We start from the raw sequence: 24,262 nt of genomic DNA on the forward strand, positions 1-24,262 counted from the left end.
AACTAAGTAGTCAAAAAGTGTTTTAAGTGCAAGAGCTGGATCCCCTGCACTGCTAGACTTATCGCAGCCTAGACAAAGTTTCTAATACGAGCAATAAGTGTATAAAACGAGGGTTTGCCACGGCCTCCATGTGGACCAGCAGGCTCTGTGTAACCAGGTGTGGTTAGGAAAGGTACAGCCAGCAGACCGAGGGATGTCAGCATCTCTGTAGACTCGACACCTGTGACAGCACACCTGGAATGCTGTAGCCTGTTCTCTGTTCAAATGGAAACCGGAGGAACTGGGGAGGCTGCATCACGGAGTCCCCAAGGCAGGCAGAGGTATTGTCCTCGGCTTCCTCGGGGCGCGGCCAGCGGCGGGTCGCGGCGGGCGGCGAGAGGCTGTCGGCCAGGGCGCGGAGCTGCTGTGCCAGCCGGCCCAGGTCCCGGCCCGCGGGCGGCGCGGCGGCGCGGGGCTGCCGGGAGCGCAGGTGGGCCGCCTCCTCCTCCCTGCGTGGGGACACGGGGTAAGGGACAGCCGGGGGCCCTGGCAGCTGCAGGTCATGCAGCCCTGCCCCGTCCCGAGGTCCCGCTCACCTGAGGCAGCGGCAGGTGCAGGTGATGCAGCCGCCGTCTCGCCGGGCCCACACCCGCAGCCAGGTCCAGGCGTGCTGCTTGTGCAGCACTCGCAGCACGGCGGTCCCCGCTGCGGGCCCGGCCCCGGCCTCTAGCGCTGCGGGCAAGGGAAGGGACTGCGTGAGCCGGCAGCAGGGCACGGCCCCAGACTGCCCGGAGAGCCCGCAGGGCAGAGTCAGGTCCATAGCAGTCTTGCCCTCCCAAAGAGATGGGGTTCAAGTGGGATTGCCCGTCTTCTATACACCGTGGCAAAGCAGGATGCCCATCCCCAGCTTGGAAACTACTTGTAGACAGTGTATGGGGTGTGTAACCACTTCTCTGCCTCGTCCTTTTTGGAGAAGGGAGTCATTACAGGGAGGGCTGAATTTGCTTTGTCGCTACTGTCCTGGTTATGCCACGTTTGAGGCACAACTAGACCGTGGAGCCAGGGGACAGCATGCACGTTCCCGGGCCTGACACTCACCCACGGCCCTGTGCTGGGCAGCTGCCAGATCAACATCCTCAGGGTGCAGGAGGCCGTACCACGACTGATGGACCAGCTCCTCCCTGTGGTAGCCTAGGTGGTAGGTGACACTGGGGAAGACAAGGGGAGTGAGGACTGAGTGCTGCACAGAGCCTGTACCATGTCAGCAAGGAGCAGCTGTTGCATGATGGAGAATGAAACAACAGAAGTACAGAAGTTGTAAATGTAGGAAGAGGTTTGGGAGGTGTTTGTGAAAGTCTCAGTGCTCATGCACTGTCTAGCCTGCATCCCACACACAGGCTTAGTGAAGGGAAATGATTCTTGCTGCCTGACTTGTACAGCGGGGGCTGTGGTGCAAGCACCCCTCACCTCTCCGTGACATCAATAACAGTCATGTCCAGAAGATGCATGCTCTGGAATACGTCGTCCTGGGAAGCAGCTTCACCATCTGTGGGTGACTGTACAAGGGGTGTGCAGAGGGCCAGGAATGCTGTGGTGGACGGGGAGGGTGGCCTGCACAGGGCCACAAAGCGCCCGCACACTGCCACGACCCGATTCCCCCCGTGCTGCAGCCGGAAGGCCTTGGATGTGCGCATCTCGCTGACAAAAGTGACTTCTGCAGGGAAACACACCGTCAGGAGCTCCCTTGCTCTGCTCCCAGCAGGGCTGGCCCTGGCTCTCTAATCACAGCCAAGGGCCAGAGCAGGGTGGCAAGATCCACGAGTCCAGCCGATGCCTCCCTTACCCCTGCCAGGCTCTTCCCGGGCAAGGAGGAGCTTCTTGTGCACATCCTCTCCCACTCGCCCATCCAGGATGTCAAAGACCGTGTCCCCCTGGGTGAGCAGCTCCACCTGACAAAGGGGGCTGCCCTCAGAGACTGTGCCTGTCTCAGTGGGCCCTGGCTGGCATTGTGGGTGCACAGGCTCCTGGAGCCATAGCCCAGCATCTGCTGGGGCAGCGTGCTGTGGGTGCAATAAAGGCACCAGGATGGGCAAGGGAACAGTGGCTGCAAATGCCCGGTGAGCAGGCCTTACCACAGAGAGGCCCAGCACCTGAGCCACGTTGTCTGAGATGTAGACCAGCTTGCTGTCTGTTGAGAGCACAAGCAGAAACCCCGGGAGCAGGGAGAGCAGTTCTGTGCCAAGGGCTGGTCCCACAGGAGGAGGCAAGCCTGCGGGGGTATGAGGGTGAAGAGCTGTCTTGGATGAGGCAGGGGCAGTGCCCCACACTGAGCCGAGTGAGTGCAGAGTACAGCAGCGCTGAAGGTACCTGGAGGGAACAGCTGAGCCCCCCGCAGCCGGAGGCACACGAGGGCCATGGTGTGCAGGTAGGAGAGCCGCTCCTTCTCCTGTGCAGAGATGGGCAGCAGGGAGCGCAGCGCCTGCAGCTCCACATTGATCTGGTCTCGGCGAGCCTTGGAAGCACTCTTGGTTGACCTGCAAAGCCAGTCATCTGGGACCCATATCCAGGGAGAGGAAGGGACAGCATTCCCTGCCTGTCATTGCGGGCAGAACTGCTAGCTCAGGGATATGGAGATGCTCAGCACCCGTGGCAGCTGCTGCCTCCAGGAGAGCAAAACGTGTGCACAGGCAGAGGTGCTCCAGCCTACCCAGGGGCACCTGCTGCTGATATGGCTGGAGTCCCTCCTGCTGGGCACCGGGTGGGACAAGGACCTGTGCTTTGGTGAAGAGCCCATGTCACACAATCTCCGCACTAAACCCCATCAGGATGGGAATTGCATCCAGTGCCGGAATGTGCACCCCAGCCCAGTACAACATGCCTTTCCTCCTAAACCACCTAAAATACCTCTGCCCCTCCAAATCCCTGCACCTCCTCCCCATACGCCAGCTGGCAGTCCCGCTGTCCCAGGCTGGTATCAGCACCTTGCAAGGGCCATCAGACCCTACACCGGCTATCCCGCGGTTCTGGGAGGCCATCCCAGCCCTGGGGGAGGGCAGGAGGTGGGAGGGAGCTCACCTGAAGGGCCTCGAGGCATTGGGCGCCTGCTTGGCCCTGGCGGGCAGGCAGCTCATCTCTGCCTGCAGGGGCCGGTGGCAGTGGCTGCAGAAGATGGTCATGCTGCCAGGCTGGAATGGCCTGAGGCTACCAGGGAATCGCTGCCTCCTTCGCCTCCGGCTGTGGCTGAACCTGCTGACCGTGCTGCTCCTGGTCTCCTTTTGTACCCTCCTGGGGTGCAGAGGCCAAGCCACTCACAGCCAGTTACCTTTTGTGACGAAACTCCAAACAGCTCAGGGCTATTTTTAGCAGCCTGCCTTCTAAAAATAGCCCTTGCAGCCAGCTGAAATTTGAGAGGGGAAGTAATAAAAGGAAGCCAGGGTCTTTTAAGCAAACCTGCCGCTCAGGAGGGGGCAGTGACAAAGGCAGCAGGGATTTCCCTGTGGGGCACACATCTGCCCAGCCCCACAGAACATCCTGTGTCTAGACTGCCTGACTGGGAGCTGCTCTCCAGCATCACTGCTGACTGAGCTGGGTGCTGGGAGAAGGAGCTGATAAGCCAAGAAAATACCCTGGAGACACCTGGACCAATGTGGTGAGCAGTGTCCCATTCCCAGGCCTGCAGTAGGTTCCTGGCAGAGGCAGGTTGGAGTCACAGCACCCCCTGAACCCTTGCAGAGGAGTGGGGTGTCAGTGACCCCTGTCCCTGATGAGCCCCTTTTCTTCCCAGAGAAGACTTCCCACCAAAGGTTTGCTTTCCTAGAGGCAGCTGGCATGGGGTGATGAGCCTTTCTGGGGCCTGTTTCCAGATATTGTGATTGCCCCCCATGACAGCCATCCATGGACAGAACTGGGGAGCCTCTGTGCTCAGCACAGAGACTGAGCACTCAGGGGGCATTTCCTAGTGCCTGGCACCCTGCAAGGAGAGTAAGCTTGGTGCCTCAGCACACGGCAAAAAAACTCCACCATTTATTTCACAGCTTGATAGAGTGCCTGTGCGTGAGCCCAGGCTGCTCCCCCTCAGCCAGATGTGCTGTCACAGCAGACCCTGTTTCCCTCCAGGCTGATGATGCTCATCACCTATCACGAGGTGCTGAAAACCAAGGGGGTTCCCAGTGCTCTCACACCACTCCAGACTGCTCCATTGTGCTTGCATTGGCCACCTCCCGCAGGCTGAGCAGCCCAGGGACATCTGCAACCTTGTGCTGCTGGATGAGCACTTGACCCTGGCTGTGTGCCAGCCCTCAGGGCCAGGGAGACAGCCTGGGCCCTCTGCCACCCAGGTTCCTGGCATGCAGCCACCATCATCTTGGCTGTCCTGTGACTTTAAATCCCAGGAAACACCCTGAGTGCTTCCCTAGCTTTCTCTGCACCAGCCCCACTACAATTGCTGAGGGAGCTCCTCTTCACATCACAGGCCTTACGTTGATGGGAAGGGCTTGAGCACAGCCCTCTGTGCCACCCAGGAAGGCTGTTCCAGGCATCCCACCATCTCCAGCCCTGAAACAGGATGCCACAGAGCATCCACCTACCTGAGGCAGCACAGCCCAGGAGACATACACCATTTTCCTTCTGTCCTCTTGCAGGACAGCACAATTCTGGGCAGGAGGCAGGTACCCCATGACAATGCTGCTGGGGGAGCCCAGCTTCCCTTCCCCACCCCAGGCAGGGCTGTGACTCACATCAGCCAGTGGCTGCTGCTGCCACAAGCCACCAGTGGCCTGCAGCTTCAGGGAAAAGCACCTGTTCAGTCTCTTCCCTCTCATGACTTTTCTCCCCCAGTTTATCCACTAGGATACACAGAAATCACATCTGCCTCACCATTTATAAAACTTCCCCCATTTGCTGTTTTACAATGGGAGCTGGCAGTGTCCAGCTGGGCCCAGGCCCCCACACTGGTCTCATCTTGAAGCTGGTGCTGGCCATTTAGTGCCAGGAAGCTGTCAGTGCTGGCAGAAGGTGTAGAGGTTCCTGCTCTCTTGAGGGAATGCAGGAACAGTTCAGGTTGACCCTGACATCAGCCCCAGGGCCATGGTTGGTGGTAAGAGTTGATTCAAGCCCTTGGAAAGTGGCTGGACACTGGACAGTACAGCTGCAGTTCCACAGGTAAAAGGAAGGAAGCTCTAGAGCCACCAGCAAGGAGGGGGGTCACAGCTGTGCTGCTGGGGCCAGACAGTTTTTCCTTCAGTGGCCAGCTCTGCTTGTCTACTCGTGCTGCCCAAAACATGACAAAGGCAGAGGGAGGTTTAGCTAGGGCAAGACAAACTGAGCTCACACATTCCTTGCTTGAAAGGGCTAAAAATTCATGCAGGCAGTGGAGCAAGAGGTCAGTATGTGGAGGGATGAGGGCAGGGTGGTAGAAGAACAAGTTGTCTTCAGCCCTGGTTGGAGACAATGGGGCGGCTGATGGTGCTGTTCGTTGTCATGGCTGAGAGCTCCCATCTGTAACACACCAAGAGGATACACTGAGAGAAAGCACAAACACAGTGCCTAGGGCTGGAGCAGCTTTGCTTCAGTCAGCCTCAGCTGTAGTCTCCAGCCCAGCCCACCTCAAAGGTACAGACTTCTAAAGGCCCTGGGCAGCCCTCAGCCAGGGCTGGAGCACCTCAAGGTCAGGGAGCACCCAGAGAATAACCTCCCAGCAGGGCACACGATACCTGATGTCGTGGGGAAGGCAAGACTGGTCCAGGCTATACTGAATCACTGCTAGCTTACACAATGTCTTCAGACTGGGGCCTGTGAAAAGAAAGCAGTTAAGCTACAGCAGGCCTTGACTGGACACCAGAGAGGCTCCAGCATGATACAAACAGTGCCACAGGAAATAGGGCAGAGCCTTGTTTGAGGGACAAAGCAGGGTGCACACCAGGGACAGGCTAGGGTGGTTTCTGTGCTCCCACAGGAGGTCTGCAGGCAGGAGTGCACAGAGCATGGCTGTACTTCTGGCTGCTCTGCCTTAAGCCAAGCACAGGTCAGACACAGCTGTCTGGCTCCAGGACATGGCAGCTGGAGCCACAGAGGGCACAGCTAGGTGCTTCACAGCAGGGCCTACTCACAGGACACCTTGTGGCAAGAGGTACAGGTTGGGCAGGAAGTGCTCACGTACTGAAGTCGAGGATGTAGAGATCTGAGTGATCCATCAGGTCGAATTCATCACCCATTCCCTCCTCTGGAGATGGGCTGCAGAAACCAAGCACAGGGTGTCAGTCAGTGCCAAAATTCTTATACACCAGTTTGCCAAGGGCTGAGCAAGTCCAGGAATGTTCCTGGCCTGCCAGTCCCATGCAGAGGCTCTGTGATCCCTCCTGCCCTTCTGATGTCCCAAGCAGCACCTAAAGTCATCACTTTCCCAGCTCCTTGCAGAGTATGTGGAGCTGCACAGAGCCAGGGAGCAGAAACCCACACTGTTTCTTCTGCAGGGCATGGGGGATCTGCCTCCCTTTCATGGATGACCATGAGCCTCTCACTCACCTCACCTGTCTGTTACTCCTGTTCTCATGTAGTTAAGATCTACTGCAATTATTTCAGCTTGGTCAGTGAGATGCTCTAAGAGGAGTATAGAGAAAGCAGCTAGAAAACATCTGCATGGCAGGGCAAGCACAGGTCTGACTCAGGAATCATTTTCGTCTCCAGCCATAGCTGGAGTGGTTGTGCCAAAATGGGGATGGCATTTCAGAAGTCTGTAACTGAGCACTGAGCAGTGCAGCAGTCATTTTAAACCAATTCCAATTTGCTGATACTCCCGTTTGATATTGGTCCTGAAATGCTAAAGAGGAACTATAGCACCAGGCATTCCTAGGGAACAGATAGCCTCACCTGTGGTTTCCTGCCAGTGGTCTTGATGGAACAACCAAAGCACCTGAGAAACTGGACACTATATCTCCTTGCACAGAGAGATCAGCCTGTGCTGAAACAGGGGAAAACACTCCCATGGCTAATGGTTGTTTGGAGAATTTGAAAGAAAGGAAAAGTATTTTAAGTCCTGCTTTGGTCTGTGAAAAACCAACTTAGTGTGCCCTCACTTACCTGGGACTGATCTCCTGCAGTGACTCCTCACCCCAGTGTCACTTGTTTCCCCACCTATGAGCCACTAAGCTTTGCACATCATGAGACATGAGGCAGTACCCATCCCCCCCAGGTCCCCAGCACTCCAGGCTAAACTGCAGAGCAGTTTAAACTGGCAGAGACCTGCTGCTGATGGGACCCATCTGCCCGGATACAGGCAAGAGCCCCTTTAACTCCACACCACAATCTAATCTCACATCCACGTCACAGACCATCCCTTATCTATCAAAGGAGAGCCAGCAGGCTCCACATCTGTGGTTTTAATCACCAAAAGGCAAGTAGCAGAGTGAGCCTAGAGTTCAAGACCAGGCAACCCCATGCAACTCCCAGGCAGCAGGGTGCAGGGAACACCTTTGCCAGCCAGAGTCCAGAAAAACTGTTCATTCCAGCTACAAAACAACTCACCCTGCACTCAGTGACAGCTCCTATTCTCTTATCAGAGCCAGAACTCCTAAGCCTTGTCTGGGAAAACACAATCTCAAGTGAAATCTGGATCAGCATCTCTTCAGCTAAACTGTTTTATAGCATTCCTTCTCCCATGTGGATGGTTTCTGCACACTGAATTGCTGGTGGGTTTGGGACGAAACCAGACCCAAGCTAATGGGAACACCAAGCTTCCTGGTCCCTTTCAACAGGACACAAGTGATGGATTGCTCCTGGCCACAGTGAGGGACCACAGCTGGGGCAAAAAGACCAGGGTCTGGGCAGGACTACCAAGGAAACAAAACTTTTGGATGCCATAAGAACAAGCAGCCTGGAGAATTGCCTCTTCAGCAGTCTACAGGATGTGTGAATCCTGGAAGGCAGGACACAAAGGGGTTTTGCCTGCCCATCCCCCAGTGCCTCTCCCTAGAAAGCTGAGCCTGCCTGCTCATCCTCTGAGAATCCCTGCTGGATAGCCTGTGCTGTGTGACCCCTCCCCCTTCCCAGCCAGGGGAGAACAGGTCAGGAGGCAGACCATTGGGAGTTCTCCATTACAACGACTTCCTGGAAAACTTCTTATCTCACCAGGCAGCTCCAGAACACACCTGATAACTGTTACAGGAAGCGAGCATGGCCCACCCCCACCTCCCACTTCCCCAGCCTGCAAGACCCTCCCTCCAGCTCAAGCAAGCTGCATTCCTGGCTGCCAGCAGCTCTTCCGAGCCCACACTCGTGCTGATAAATGAATGAATGTGCCTCTACTGGGGTTGAGCCTGACGTAAGAAACAAGCTGAATTCTGAAGTGGTTCAGTGGAGAAGACAAGGCACTGCTGCATTGCTTGGCAAGGGTGCACCAAACTCCAAAAAGCTGGTGTCATATTAGTTGTGGTTTGCTAGCCAGGAGTGACAAGGCTTGATATCACTGCTCAGCTGCTGCTGTAACACAGATCTACACACAGCACAGCATCTGGGACCACCCAAAACTCTCATAAAGCCGTGCCAAGCTTTCTGCTGTACCAAGCAGCACCGAGTATCTTCTGAGGAGACTGGATAAACTCAGCACCTCTGCATACCCTCACCTGCACTAAACACTCCCTCACAGTCACATGCACATCCTGCAGCTAAACACAGCCCCCCTCCCACCAAACCCCTGGAAGCTGAAGGCCCTTCACCCCATCACACACTGGTATGGTCAGGCCACCAGCAGAACCTGTCCTGCTTGGTTCTCTGCCCCGAAAAGCCACTGCCAAGATCCCAGAAAGAGCCCCAAAGTTTTCCAAACCATGTGGAGAGCTGAAAGCATTTAAGATGTCTCTACAAGGTAGATACTGGCAAGCAGGACTGTGCTTCAGAGCTGCAATTTGTCACTCCAGACAGCAGAGAGTGTGTCCTGATGATAGGCCACTTCCTTTCTTTTAGCAGCTGTTGAGGCTCTTGGCCACATCCAGCTGCCCTGCACCCTGACAGTATCACTTCCAGTGTTTGACAGCTAAATCCATAACACCAAGTCTCTGCTGTGAATGGAAATGTTGCTAAGGAGCACTGGCAGAGAAATCAACATTGTCTTGTCATGTGTGTAGGCTCTTCAAACAGCTCTCTGCTGAGCTGACATCCCACTGCAGCTTGGCAGCAGAACTCACACTTGCCAATGGAAGAAAGAAGCTGTGGTGGGAGAAGCAGGGCAGCATGCAGGCAAAGATAAGTCAGTCTGAGGTCTGCTCTGGCACAGCAGACTGAGATACGTTCCTTCTGACAATAGGATCTCCTCCCTTATCCTCACAGCCTCTTTACCAGAAAGGCTGTGCTCTGCAGAGCCTGAGCAGCCTGTTATACTCTTCTGTCACTACACGTACAAGATGGCTTGTCACCAGATGCTTTACAAGCTGACATGACACCTTCAGTCTTTTCCATGGCCTTTTTCCAGGGGAACCCTGATGCACACGATTGTCAGACTGACACTTGCCATGTGTCTCTGAAGTCCATCTGATGCAGCCTGAGTAGGAGCGTGAAGGGACACGGTGCTGAAGGGAGTGGCAAAGCCTCTCGAGGAGCCACTTCACACAACTCACCTGGTACCTCCAAAGAGGATGATTTTGTCCCCCACTCTGCAACAGCACTGCCGGCGGCGAGGACATGGCCCTTTCCCCTTGGGTTCAACCTTCCTCCAAGAAAGAGAAACTAATGGGAGAAGAAGAGCAGCACCAGCTTGTCACAAGAGCCTTGCCAAGACCAGCTATAAGCAGGTTATTAATTTAAAGAGATCCCAGGAAAAGCAAAGGCCCACTACCCCACAGACACCAACTAGCCAATATCTACCCCTCCCCCTTGGCCTCCTCACTAGTGGCTAAATGATGCACTTCTATCAGGCTGCTATTGAAGCGCCACTTAGATGCCAGTCACAGTCCTGGAGCTCTGCCTGCTGAGACAGGATTTGCAGGTTGTATCACAGAATGCTTTGGGTTGGAAGGGACCTTAAAGACTATCTTGCTCCAACCCCCTGCCATGGGCAGGAATACCTTGCACTAAACCAGGGTGTTGGGACCCCATCAAAGCCTTTCATTTGGAAAGCCTGAGCACCAGGACTCACAGACTGCCATGGCAGCATAACCACCATCACAGGGAGCTGTGCTGGGCAGAGCTGCAGGAGCAGACAGGCAGCCTCTCTTCCCCAAAGCCTGCCTTGGTCAGGATTCGGAGGAGGGAGACCCAGGAGCCAGCTCCATCTGCTGGCAGGCTGCACCCTGGCAGAGGTGCATCAGCTGCTGGGACAGCTTGGCTGAGGAAGGAGGGCATGGGGAGCTGAACCAGGTAGAGACAGCAGCCTTTGTTCTTCCTGCTCTCTGTTGCAGGGGTGCTTGGGAGACAAAATACACAGGACTGAAACCTGCATGAGCTCTCACACCAGCTCACAATAAACTTGGGGAGCAGCAGGCTTCCTGCTCTCAGGTAACTTTACTATGCAAAGCAATTAGCAGACAAAATGAGTCTAGACAATGAAATGTGCCTGAGGACTGAGGACCCCCAAACAGGTCACAGCTGACTGATACTCAGGGTACCAGCTAAAGAACCACCCCTTCTGCTGCACAGTTTGAGCTGGTACCAAGAGATGGTGATCCTGCAGCTCAAATTGAATGGTTTCCCCAGTTAGTCTCTCCCTTCCCTAACCCTATTGCTTCCCTGTATTTTCTCTTCCATCAGTACTTTTGCATATTTAAGAACAAGACAAAGTTTTTCTAATGAAAGATGTATTCCAGCAATACCTCTCTTTCTAAGAGAGATCTGGAAACATCCTGAGGAGGAACAGGCATGGCAGGAAGTTGCTGTCAGAAAAGCCAAGAGCCATTCCCCCCCAAGCAGTACTCCTTGGACAGTATGTTCCTCTGAACACTCACGTGCCCGAGAGCACTATCACTGCAGCAAGTTAAAAGCATAAATACCTGGATTGAATTTCCAGAGGTCATGGAAGTGTCTGTTCAGGCGTGCATTGTAGCCACCAAATACATATAATTCCCCATTGTAGCTGACTGTAGGGAGTAAGCACAGACATCAGAGGGCCACCCAGCAGGTCCCTGACCCAAAATCAAACACAAAGCAACGTGCTGCTGGCTGTCCACCTCTCCTTACATGACCTTCATATAGAGTGTGGTGTGCAAGGCTTTTCAGTGGGCAGCAGCTTTCCACAGAAACTGGGCTTTGTGCATCCCTTGTTAACCCATGGGCTCACCCAGCTGAGCAGACACCCCTTCTAAGGCAGGCAGAAATTTCCTTCCACCATCCTCCACACTCACAGGCTGAATGGCTCCGCCGGCCCTCTGGGAGCACAGGAGTGGGAGGGGAATCCAGCCAGGAGTTGGTTTCTGTATCAAACACTTTAATGCGGTTACAGTAGATCTCATTGTTGGAATGAAATGGCCCAAAACGATCAGCTCTGCCACCAAACACATACATCTTTGTTCCAATTATGGTAGCTGAATGAAAATCTCTCCAGCGAGCTGGAGTACCCTGAAAGAGTAAAAAAACAGAGTGAAAAACAAAGATGAAAGAGTGCAGATTACCAGGGAAATAACACATCTTGATGGGGAAGTTGGGTGGCTGCCTTCTCCTGGAGAACTTCCCATCCTGTAGATCCCAGCCACATCAGCCAGAAGTTGTGAAACAAGTGTGGGCAGCTACCCCAGAGAATAGCAGATGCAAAACTTCCTCCACAAACCAGAGTGAAAACCAAACACTGACCTTGGCAGAGATTAAGGTCCACATCATGTTTGTGGTGTCCAATTTATGGATATCATTTGAAAAGCAGTCAGCCTGGAAGACAGACAAGCAGCTTGGTCACAAAGGGACTAAGAGGCCTAGTCACATCCAGCCCCAGAAAGGATGCTGCCCTACACAGCTGGAGGATGCCTTTGAAGCCAATACTTCCTAAGAGACAAGGTGCTTGCTAAGGCAGGACTTATCACTTAACAAGGGGAAAGCAAAGCCCATTTCTTCCCAAAGGTGTCCTGTCTCTTCCTGCAGCTTTCCCATTTATTTGGTGCCCAGTTCTTCCCCCAAGGGCTGTTCTGCACACGATATGTTCATGGTTGCCTCCTCTCCATGTAGCAGCAGAAAAAAGAGGCATTAGCAGGACAGACTGGCTTTGCTAAGGCTGCCTAATGAGAAGCAGAAGCTAAGATTACTTCTGGGAAGCTGAACATCCAGAAGTAAATACACTCCAGGTTCTGAGGTTCCACAAAAGCCACCTGCAGCTGGCTGCCTGGAAGAGATTGCATTCACACAAACTATGTGGATTCCTGCCCTTCCAGGCAAGGCAGAGAGCAGGAGGGCAGCCAGAGGTTTAATTATTTTGGTCTTAGTTAAAAACAAGACACATCTGAACTTCTCCTGCTGCTGTAATCAATATAATGGATTTGGCCTGCTGTCATCCTCAGAAAAGAGGGAATAACCCAGAGACTTCTGTAACAGAGCCCCAGCTTTCTTCCAAATAAACAGACGTGACTCTGCACACCTTTTATTGAACCTAGTGATATACTGAAATTATTACTTACTTCTTAAGATCAGATCATAAGGATTTGCTAAAAAAGAGCATTAGGCACACTGACAGTAATTGCAGGATGAACTTTGGCTCAAGGTATCCTTAATGGGAAGGCAAGTGTTTGCTGAAATGCATCAGCAAGATGCCAGAGAAGGCAGAAACTACAGGGAACATACACCAGACTAGGACAAAACCTCCAAATTAAAATAAATGTAGATCAATATATACTTATTAAAAAATGTTGTGTAGTTGTGTACCTACATTTTGCTAAGAAATGAGACAGAAAAAAAAATTATACTTTTACCTCTTTGTGGTAAATACGTCTTGTGAAAGTTAAAAAAATCCAACACTTTTTTGGACTTGATTTTCCAACGGCCTTCTCCACAAAACAATTAGCATATCCTGGGTACTAATGCCATAGCTTTGCTAAGTTACAAAATGACAGTGACTAGGAATACAAACACCTCCGTGTCCTGCCTCTATCAATGTCCTGGGTATCAACACCCTCTTTCCCAAGGGCTCACCAATTAACAGTTACAGAGACTACTCACCAGCTGTTCATAGCCTCCAAAGATAAACATGCTCTTTGCCAGGACACAAGCTGAGTGCCCATCTCTTGCCCCTGGGACCATTCCAGACACCTTTGGTGTGAACCATTTGTGCGTGTCTGAAACAAAACAAGAGGCAATGCTGAGAAAACACAGTAGGTGTTGGGGTGGGATAGCTCTGTTATTGCTGTTCTTAATTTCCAAGGCAAAAATCATTCTCACTTTTTCACACAGCACCTGCTCTGCCAGAGAGGTTGCAAGTTTCTTTGGGCATGGCTACCTGCCTGAGCCCCCACAGAGGGACACAGGGACAGAAGTCTCAGCCTCTGGGCATGGCCACTGACTGCCAGAGCTCACATTTTAAGTGTGAGTAGTGCAGCACAGCTTGAACAATGTTATTTTTACAGAATCTCTTGTGAAGTGTACTTGTGAGTCACTTATCAACTCCGCATTCACACTTTCTATTACAATGAAGCAATAATGCTAAGTGGCTCAACTGACCTCATGGCTCGGAGATGCTCAGTAACTGAGCATGACTGAGGAAAAACAGCTCTCAAATCCAGATAGAAATCACTTAACCACAAGCTCTCCATGTTAACTGTAGTGCATATCCCCACTTCTGCAGTGCAGCTCTCCCTGTCTTATCTGCTCCACTTGTTACATTCTCATCCCTTCTTTCTCACTTTCCACCCTTCACAATGCTCCATGTGAGCCTGCACAGACAGATTCAGCCCCTTAGCCTGCACGTTCCAGGGGCTGGATTGATTTAGAAGATGACTAAAAATGCAGCCAGAACTGTTCTCCATGCCAGGGCTCCAGAGAGCCAAGCCAGTGACTTGCTGCCAAGCACAAACAGGCACCTGCCCCAAGAGCTCAGAGAGGCACAGATAAGCCTCAAGGCTGCAGGAGACATTCCCCCCACCCTCCCTAATGGCTCTTGGCTGCCAAAAACAGTGCTTATTTCACAGAGTCCTAATGCTGGTGCCAAAGCACAAGGATGAGTTCTCTGAACTTGGCCTGTGGACACAACTGTCCACCTATGCTCTATCTGGCACCACACAAAGGGTCTTGCGAAGTCAGCAGAGTCTCTGGGGAGCCTCCACAGAGACAGCTCACAATATCCAGCTGCTTGTCTTCCTGGGGCTGCTTCCAAACTCAGTCACACTGGATCAGCAACAGCTCACCCGCATGCAACACGTTAAGTTAGAGCTGGAAAAGACCTCAATTTGTGATCTGCTCAACACCACAGGGTCAAAACTGCACTCAGACAGGACTTTATTTAGCCTGATGAGATTGCTACAGTGGAACTTATACTACAGACATGGGGCTGTGATTGCCAGCCTTACTTTCCAGGAATGGCCGGCCTGTGTGCACAGACAGCTGCAGAGGGTTTGGAGCAGGATTTTCTGTTAATTTTCACTTAATGCTAAAGCATTGGAGCTGCCAGGGAGACTAGGCAGGTCTCATAACAAAGCCTTTGTGTAGGCAGAGGTTTACTGGTGACTTCTCAGCTGCATGCGGCAGGGGAAGAAAGGGGGAAACCCTGTGCCACAAGCTGTAAGGTATTTCCCTGGTAAAGAAGAGACCCCTTGAACAAGCACCAGAGCAAGCAGTTTCCTTGCAAGTCCAGCAAGACAGTTACTGGCCAGTATTTAGATGGACTTGCCTCCAGAATCCTCCAGACATACTCCTTTTCTTTCCTGACACTTGTGTCCATGCAGTTCCTGATGGTGCCTTTTCTCCAGAGGTGCTCCAGCAATGCTATGGAGAAGCCAACCAAAAGGCTCAAGGAGTTTCTTTTTCAGATTTATCTAACTTGACTCATGTCTTCCCTGATTTTGCCATCCTGTCCAAAACTATTCCCATGCTTTATTCCTCACTCTCCTTCACGCCTTTAGAAAGAAGGCCCACACTTGGAGAGGAACTAGAATCCTCAAGAATCCAGTAAGCCCTTCTCACTTCAACCACAATTAAGGAGTACTACATCACACAAGAATACTCCAGTTGTAGCTACTATCAGAGAGAACACACAAAGATGATACAAAAATTAAAAACATTTTCATTATTAGACAAGATCAGCAATCTCTGCCCAAAGGCTTTTACAGAGATTTAACATGCACACATCAGCCACCATACTCCACTTCTAAAACTGCTGAAACAGACAGTGACACCATTTCCTCCAGACTGTCATCGAGGGACAAGAAAACAAGTTGGGGAGCAGAGTGGGGGGTAGGGAGAAGGTCTGACTAAGAGTAGTTGTGACAAGGAAGAGTGAGAAGCTGGAACTTACTGACATCGAAAGCATAGAGCACGTTGCAGGCTCCTTCAGTGTCGTTGCGACCACCCCAAATGTAGACGGTGTCGTCAATGAGCACTGCTGAGTGTCCATACCTCATGTAGGGCACCTCCCTCACGTGGTCTCGGCTGTTTGTCCACACTGGGGGCAACTTGATCCAGCGCAGAGACACTGGAAACACAAGTTTGAGCCCATGTCAAATGCTAAGCCTACTAAATTGCTTACAGTTCATAACCCATCCTGCACGGTGCTCTTTACCCTGTGACAAGGTGCAGAAGCATTGAGTAAACAAGAGAAAGCTGTGTCTGACCCTGAGTAGTAGCTGTTGAGAAATACAGAAGGAAGTCCTCTGGAGGCACAGAGGACAAAAACAGGCTCTGTTCTACAACAATTCACTGAAAAGGTTTTCAGTCTAGCTCATCCTGGACTGTGAGTGAATATACAGCATTGTTATGGGTTGCACACAAACAAATAGGTGACCACAAATGCAGACACTACTTCAAGCTAGTGAGATAGTTGAAGATACTCAAAGCTGGAGGAATGGGCAGCACAGGAATAACTCACTGCACTAATATGTAAGGGAACAACCTGAAGGCATCACTTGGATTTGCAGAAGTACAGTTTAAGTAAAGCAACCCACCAGCTTTGTAAGAACAGGGTTTGTTTGCTTTTGTTTCGGTTTTCAAGCTATAGATGAGGTGTCTGCCTCCTTTACACCATCTGTACTCAAGTTCTCCCTGCTAACCTTGCATTACTGCTAGGAGCTCCTTGTGATTACAGATCCCCCTTCCTGCGTGTCATGTCCAGCAGCAACAGAACAGTCAACAGGTACTACAGGGTTTAATGTCAGTGCAAGAGCCACAGCAAGTGTTACACAGCCATTACATAACAGGACCAGTCACCCTCCCTTTGCCACATACAGCCTCCAGGTTTGTTTTCTACATGGAGCTGATACAAAACAGAGCAGAAAACAGTTCACAGTTCCTCTGAAATACTAACATAGGGAAAGGAAAAAGTCAGGCATCTACCCCACAGGCAGAAAGGGCACTGAGGAAGCACATCGCATGCTAAAGTCAAGTTAGACTGGATGCTTCTTACCTAAAACATAGTCTTCATCTTTGGAAGATTGACAAGAGATCATACAAAATCTGGTATCTTGGCTTTAGCACTGCCACCTGACAATGCTAGCTGAGCAAGAGCTTGGGAAGCCACTGTCACTTCCCATGTGGTGGCTGCAGCATTCTGACACTTTAATACTTGGGAGTGGTAAGAAGGAAAGACAACACAAGAGCATTCCTTTGAGCACAGTCATTATGCTTACCCAGAAGAGTGGTGCTCTACTTGGCACGTTCTACAACATTCAACTGTGTTGAGTGTGAAAGCCCAGTTCCTCTGGACAGAGGTGAATGTCACTGTCCATAAGATCCTGAGCAACATCCCCTCTACACTGTGAGCAGGTCACCTTGGCAGCCCTCTGTAAGCAATGCTTTGATCTCTGCTGCACATCAGTCTTAAAGGAGTGAATTCATCTTATAGACAAACTAGGTTTGTCTACATGTGGGTGTTAGCAGAGCATTCAGCATGCTGTCCAGTCTCCAAAACTGGTTATTGGCTCTCCACTCCTGGCTTTGTTTAGCTGGAACCACCCAAGCATTCATGCAGTTTTTTAATCACCTGCCTAATTACAGGGGAATATTTAATGCACCAGCTCAGTAACCTCTTCAGTACAAGGAGCACTCAACCAAGAAATACAGCCTCTGCCAGCACAACCATGGCTCCAACTCAGCCTCATGAGAGGTACTGGCTACCCTACACAAATGGCTTCAGTTGCAGATGCTTTTCTAAGCTATGCTGTGAATCTCCATGATAGCTGTTATCAAAATGGAAAAGCCTCCCTCCTAGCCACATGCCCCTACTAGCTCCATCATGCTAGCACCAGTTGTCAGCTGCCCCCACAGGGAAACAGCTCAGATGTCTACACCTGGAATCTTAACTGTGTGTACTGGCTTGCACCCTACTCTCCCCACACTATGGGGAGCTGAGCATGGACATGCTGTAAGTTGGAGGGGGTATACCTGAGGCAGCTCAATATCACCTCTGCAGCTGGCTGAGTTTGTGTTCACAGAGAACAAGGACAAACCAAGCCACTGGTGACTACTCCTGAGAGTCCTTATCCTAGCAGATCAGATCAACTACAGCCCCTCTGTGTCCTGCCCCTAAAGCTGAAAACACAAGGCTGCACAAAGAAAGAGGCTCCAGCCTACTCTGATAACTTTTCCTGGAAATTAAGAAAGGAAATTACAGAGTAAAACAGATCAGGCAGCAGAAGGCAAGAAAGGCAATAACTGAGCCCAGCAACCCCCAGCCTTTTGTGGCCCACAAGGACACGTTTACCTGCGTTGAAAACATGGACGTCGATCTGACGCAGGGTCTCATAGTCCTCTCCGGAGCAGTAGCCACCAAAGGAATAGACCTTGTGCCCCACAGCCACGGCCGCGTGGTTCACCCTCCGTGGCCCACCTTCCAAGTGCACTGCCCACCGTAGCATTCCTCCCTGCAGGCCAGGCGGTCTTCAGGGCCCCCAGTGCCACATGCTTCCGAGGCCACTGCAATGTCAGCTGGCTCTGCAACACACACACAATGCCAAGATAACCAGATCCACCCTGCAAGTCTTCCCATCTCCCTTGAATGCCTGCTACAAAGGTTACCATAATATATCCTTATTCACCTGCCTCCCAAGTGGAAACATTCCTCTTGGGAAGGGGAAACAGAGCAGGGCTCAGAGGAGCAAGCAGAGATGACCTTCCACACAAAATCCCTCGGGGTGGATGCATAGGCAGCCCCAGCCAAAGACCTTGGGCCTGGCCACGCACATGTCATGTGTCACAGTGTCACAGCCATTTGTCTGCATGAATGAAAACACAGCAAGAGCCAGCGGTGAAGGTGAAAAGAACTGACCCAGAGGGGAGAGAGTGCTCTTTGCACCAGTTCTCAGGAACATATTAAAACAAAACACCCAACAAAAAAACTCCAAAGAACCACCCCTACATAAAGCAACCAACTTGCCATTATGGGGGTGGGTGACAACATTAGCATTTGGACTCATTGACTTGAGCACTAGGGTTCAATCAAATTAGACATAAGAGAGTAGAAACCCCCTAATCTAGGTAGAAAGCGCTATGCTAATGCACAGAAAAGGTCTTTTCCTCCCACAGCAAACCCAGGCATAACAATGAAAATTCTGTAGCATCACATCTTGTTAAGCGACTGATATCTCCTTCATTCCTCAAACAGATGACTTAGATCATATCTTAGAGAAGTCACCACAGCTGATTCTTGCAGAGATTCTCCTGCTGATCTAAGAATCCAGAGCAGAGTTGTGCCTGAGTGTTTCTGAAACAACAGGTCAGTTTGAATTTTAACAGTTTTCTCTGAGCTGAAAACCAGCCATTAGAACAGATGTCAGCATTTGAGAGAGCACTAATAAAATAGTCTTATTTTATTTCTTGGTTCTAAGTTATTGAAAGATTCAGTCAGCATGCTCCCATCCCACAATCAGCTTTAGCATTTGCAGAATCCAAAGAAATTTGGGGATGCCTTTTAACAAGGACTAAATTCCTATACATAAAATTCCTACACTCTGCCCCTTTTCCTTTTGGAAAGTAGTGAGTTTTGGCAAGGAGGATTTCCCTCCTGCTTCAGGTTTCTGAAGTAGCTGGAGGGCAGCAAGAAGGGCAGTGCCATGCTGCTCTGCTCCAGTTGGCCACTCCCAGCCAAACTCAGTTTTGGCAACCACCCTAACCTAAACTGCAGTCAGTGACCCAGAAAGTTGCAGCAAACTTTGCTCTAGCAGGGGTGTCCCAGAAGGGCCCAGAAACAGCCCCCATCTTCTACAGGCTTTGCTTCAATTTCAGATCTAGCAGGTTTGAATTGTTTTTCCTTAAGCAACTATTTTTTTTAAAAGCCAGGCAGCATTCTTGCATAAGTCCTCTGCAAAGCTACAGAATAGATGAGTTTCCATGGAACCCAACAAAGTCACCTTCCAAGCTATTTTGAAGGCTTCACATATCTAAATCTGTTTCCTGCCTCAGTTACAAGTTATTCCTGAAAAATCTTTCCAATCCTTTCCTCATAATCTCTTCTTGTTTAAGTGATTCTGTAAAAGACTCCTTAAGGAGCTTAACTGGTCTTTATCACCAGTATCAATATTTTCAACACCCTTCAGACTGAGCTCAATCCAGGAGGACCAAGAGGATGAATCTTACTTTCAAGTTCTCTGCTTGGTTCCTACTGAGGTAGAGGAGCACAGCTGCTTGGCATGGCAGGCAGGCATTGTACCAAGGCCTGGGAAAACTCTTCCTCCCCCTTAGGACTTCCCTTGAGCCAGGTGGAAGGATGCTGGTGCTGTCACTGTCACAGGAGCTGGCTACCCTGCCCTGGCAGTTCTGCTATTCTGATCAGAAGGCAGCTTATCCCAAGAGGTTGATCCTCTTGGATCATCAAAATCTGGTCCACTAAGAACAGCAGCTCCAGGCCAAATCCCTGGCACTGCAAGAAAGATGCTGAGGTTGAAAAAACAATGTTGAAATGCTGTTTCCTACAATTACTGGAAAAGTTTTTCCCCATATGAGTGCTTTCCAGGTGACTGGCAGGTCTGGAGCACTGGCAAGGGCAATGGGATGCAAGTTGGCTGCACTTCGCCTTGTATCTGTCTGGGGATACTCCTTTAGAGCAAACACAGCACAGCCTCCTGCTGCCTCTCCTCAGAGCCCAGAAAAGCAAACATTCATCTGAACACTTCACGAAGAGAGAATGACCAGAAGTGTGAAGTAACCTTTAAAGTCACAGGAAAATACAGGGTTGAACAAGCTGTCAGGGTTTTTTCCAAACCCAAGTGCTCTTCTCTACAATGCAATAAAAGCATCTGTGTAAAATCCCATCTTCCTCTTCTGCCACTGGCCACATCCTACCCTGAAACTGCCACATCTTCCTGCCATCACCAGGCATTTGTTTGCCCCTTTTCAGCCCCACACAGGCCGGGCCTCCCCTCCTCCCTGCACAGCCCTGTCTCCCAAAGATGTCTCCCCTCCTCCACCCCATGCTTTCTGTGCCCAGCTCCAGATTCCTCTCCTCTCCTCTCCTCTCCTCTCCTCTCCTCTCCTCTCCTCTCCTCTCCTCTCCTCTCCTCTCCTCTCCTCTCCTCTCCTCTCCTCTCCTCTCCTCTCCTCTCCTCTCCTCTCCTCTCCTCTCCTCTCCTCCTCTCCTCTCCTCTCCTCTCCTCTCCTCTCCTCTCCTCTCCTCTCCTCTCTCCTCTCCTCCTCTCCTCTCCTCTCCTCTCCTCTCCTCTCCTCTCCTCTCCTCTCCCCTCCCCTCCCCTCCCCTCCCCTCCCCTCCTCTCCTCTCCCCCAAATTTTCCTCTTCCAAGCCCCCTCTGTGCACTGTCTGCAAATAGGACTTAGACACACACTTTGAGAAAAAACTGTTATTTTCTGTCCTACAAGTATGGACATTGTTAAATTCCATTTCAAGTTTGATTTCCAATTATAATTTTTGTTATATAAATGAGAACATAAATAAACCACTTTTCAATCTCATTCCTATGAGGACTTCTTAATAGGAGAAGTGCACTTGACATTAAGCTACAGCTTAGATTTCTTTAAAGATCACAGAGAACACAGCTAAGGAGAGGGAAACAGCAAAATTGATAACATAAATTAATAATTTACTAACAATTTCTCCCAACTGTACAATATTAGATTATGCAAAATACATTCTGTGGTTTCTCATCTAGAACACCAGCAACAGTGATGTAGGCTATAAAATACAGAAATATTGATAAAACAGAGGCAAATTGTATTAGAGAACTGAGAGGGCACTGCAGGATGAGACACACAGAATCACAGTTTCTGTTGAAACCACTGCTTGCTTCCAGTGACACACATTAGCTCCTCACTTCCACTCTCCAAAAACTAATAGATCTCTTACTTTCAACCATGCAATCTCCACAACTCCCCGTTTCCCTGGTCTGCCATGCTCTATGCAGAAATACAGTAAAGCACTAAGGATGCAGAGAAATTTTGAAACCCTGCTAGGTCTTGTCATTAACCAGGAAGGCCAGGAATAAATAAATTTCTAAAAATCAGGATATGCATCACTTACTGGTGAAGTACCTGATGCTGATGATGCTGGAAATTAAGTGAGCACAGCAGGAGCATTTCACTGCTAAGACAGGGAACAATCAAATTTAATTCAGCTCTGCATTCTTTGAATACAGCACCTATAGACAGCACTGCTATATCTCTGGTTGTGCTGTTGCCTGAAGATGCACTTAATGCCTGAAACAACCTTCACCCCAACTGCTCCAGCTTACACCTAACAAGAACCTAAGAACACAGCATATGGACATCTGAGATCAACAAAAATATCACTCAATAATCTCACACTAGCATATCTTCTAAAATTGTTGTGGTGACTTGAGCACTGTGGCACAGATAGAAAAAAATCCCCAAAACAACAGCAAAAAACCAAACCAGTAATAATAGGTTTTAATGGGATTTTTCAACTGTTTGTTCTGTTGGCTTTAGGCTTACTATTTTCAATCCCTACAAATTGTTATGAAAATACTTCATTCAAGACAGAAAGCTACTGAGCATCTCCAAGTACAGGAGCCAGGTGATAATCTTAAAACAAACCCATATATCCTTGGATCCACTTCTTTGCTCAAAAGGAGCTCACTGGGCTCTCTCTTCTGTGCACACGGAGGGAAACCTAGAGTCATTTCTAAAAGCTGCTCAGATTAGCCTTGCTGCATCCAATTCCCAAAGCAAGTGGGAAAAACCCAGCAGCAAGTGGCCTGGATTTTCAAGAACTCATTCTGTTCCTCCCAGAATTACAGCAGCACCCCAAAATGAGCAGCCCTACCCTGCAAAGCTGCTCCAGAGAACAAATCCTACCGTGTAGCTGCCTCAGTTGTCTCCCAAAAGACACCAGCCACAAGGTTTAGTAACCCTTAAAATAGCCCAGCCAGTTCACAGCAGTCCATATAGACAGTTCTATTTCAAGCACATCCAACATACTGTTAGAGATAACATGAGAACAACTTGCTTTCTTCACTTGTGCTTGACATTTATCTAATGCTTGGAGCATTTGTGCTAAGGCAGTGTGAAACTGCAAGCTTGCACATTCAACAGCTCGGACACTCACAATGCAATTCCAGCCGTGGTAAACTAGACGGTGCTAGAACAGCCCTGGAGCTCATGAGCCAAGCCTGCTCTGGAAGCTCATGTTAGCCATGGGAATCACAGACCATAGCTGCTCAGGCACAAATTTATCCCAGCGGCCCCCCCTACAGTCAGCCTCACTATCTCCTTATTTTTCCTGAAATATTTTGCACAATGCAGAATTACTTCTGCCTAAAGCCTAGCTGAGATTCTGCACCTACTGAGCTGGCTTCTATTCTTTGCCTTGCTTCCCAAACCTCAGCTACTCTATGGAGTGCCTAAGCTTCGGAGATATGGCTTGATCCCCACTTGCCATCAGGAATTTGTCTCAGCCTGTCAAGCTGTTTCTGCCACGCCAAGGGCAGCCCTTGGGTTGGGAAGCAGGCTCAGGAAAGCCGAGCTGACAGCCAGTGGAGCATTTCTTGCTTTACACAGGGCTACATCAGTTTGCTTCTCTGTTCTGTTGCACTGACACTGATCCCCAGGCAGAGTGGTCTCCTGGGCTTGGGCACACACAGGGCAGGCTCACAAGTGCCAGCCTTCCCTCTGCCTGGCACATGGGACTGGGGAAGACCAGGCATGCAGCCCCACACCAGCCACGGCTGGGCGAGAGAATAAATGGTCTGAAACCTTACGAGCCCAGGGGATGGAGAGAGAAGACACAGCAGAGGTCATGCCAGGGCAGAAGGGCAGCCTCTCTGATACAGACCTGTCAGGGGAGGATACGGATGTGTGGAGTCACAGAATCCTTTAAGGATGGAGAAAACCATCAAGATCACTGAGTCCAGTCATTAACCCAACACTGCCAGGCCCACCACTAACCCATGTCCCGAAAGTGCCACATTTATAGACCCTTTTAACACTTTTAGGGATGGTGATTCGACCATTTCCCTGGCAGCCTGTTCCAACGCCAGGCTACCCTTTTCGTGAAGATTTTTCTCCAAATATCCAATTTAAGTCTTTCCTGGTGCAGCTTGAAGCCCTTTCCTCTTGACCTGTCAATTGTTACCTGGGAGAAGAGGCCGGGCCCCACCTGGCAACAATCTCCTTTTAGGCAGTTCAGAGTGAGAGGGTCTCCCCTGAGCTTCTTTTTCTCCAGGCTGGACGCCCCCAGCTCTCTCAGCTACTCCTCACAGGATTTATTCTCCGGACCCTTCAGCAGCTCCTCTGCCCAACTCCTCACAGGATTTATTCTCCGGACCCTTCAGCAGCTCCTCTGCCCAACTCCGGACACGCTCCAGCACCGTTGGCCGCCCCTCCCCGCCCGAGTCCCTCAGTGCCGCCCCGCACCCCCCACCCGCCGCCCGCGGGCCCGGCCGAGGGCTCCCGGGCAGGGCGGCAACCCCGCGCCCCCGGCCCTCACGGAGGGGCTTGGTGGTGCCTCCTGCCCTCGCCCTCCCGCAGCCCTGGCATTGCCCCGCCGGCTCCCCCCCGCCCCCGCGGCCCCAGCCCCAGCCCCGTACCTGTACCCGTACAAGGAGCTCCGACAGCCCTGCTCCGACAGCAGCTCCCGCCGCTCCCTGGGACTTGTAGTACGACGCAGCTCCGCCCGTGTCCGCGGGCGCCCCCGCGCCGCAACGGCGCGGCCTCGACAGGCCCTTCCGCGGTGCCGGGCCCCTGCTCCTCTCAGGGGCGGCTCCCTGGGTTC

General features: G+C 51.1%; 2 protein-coding genes across 4 annotated transcripts; both read right to left on the minus strand.

Moving 5' to 3' along the window:
* Positions 1-56: 56 nt before the first annotated feature.
* On the minus strand, positions 57-4,692 carry NPAS4 (neuronal PAS domain protein 4). The gene is made up of 8 exons (XM_079325484.1): positions 3,055-4,692; positions 2,347-2,513; positions 2,112-2,248; positions 1,823-1,928; positions 1,447-1,693; positions 1,078-1,187; positions 576-711; positions 57-488 (listed from the first exon to the last, which is right to left on the minus strand). The coding sequence occupies exons 1-8, from the start codon at positions 3,153-3,155 to the stop codon at positions 197-199; spliced, it is 1,296 nt and encodes a 431-aa protein (XP_079181610.1). The 5' UTR covers positions 3,156-4,692; the 3' UTR covers positions 57-196.
* A 147-nt stretch (positions 4,693-4,839) lies between these two features.
* On the minus strand, positions 4,840-24,219 carry KLHDC3 (kelch domain containing 3). Of its 3 annotated transcripts, none has more exons than XM_079325512.1 (11): positions 24,078-24,219; positions 17,789-18,018; positions 15,389-15,565; positions 13,102-13,217; positions 11,752-11,823; positions 11,307-11,520; positions 10,956-11,042; positions 9,588-9,696; positions 6,137-6,210; positions 5,691-5,769; positions 4,840-5,475 (listed from the first exon to the last, which is right to left on the minus strand). In XM_079325512.1, the coding sequence occupies exons 2-11, from the start codon at positions 17,940-17,942 to the stop codon at positions 5,409-5,411; spliced, it is 1,149 nt and encodes a 382-aa protein (XP_079181638.1). In that variant the 5' UTR covers positions 17,943-18,018; positions 24,078-24,219; the 3' UTR covers positions 4,840-5,408. The 3 variants fall into 3 exon arrangements, with proteins under 3 accessions (XP_079181638.1, XP_079181640.1, XP_079181639.1); XM_079325514.1 differs by lacking the exon at positions 24,078-24,219 and adding an exon at positions 23,648-23,793; XM_079325513.1 differs by lacking the exon at positions 24,078-24,219 and adding an exon at positions 23,624-23,779.
* Positions 24,220-24,262: the final 43 nt, after the last annotated feature.

This window comes from Erithacus rubecula (assembly GCF_903797595.1).
Source record: "Erithacus rubecula genome assembly, chromosome: 2".
Lineage (NCBI taxonomy): Eukaryota > Metazoa > Chordata > Aves > Passeriformes > Muscicapidae > Erithacus > Erithacus rubecula.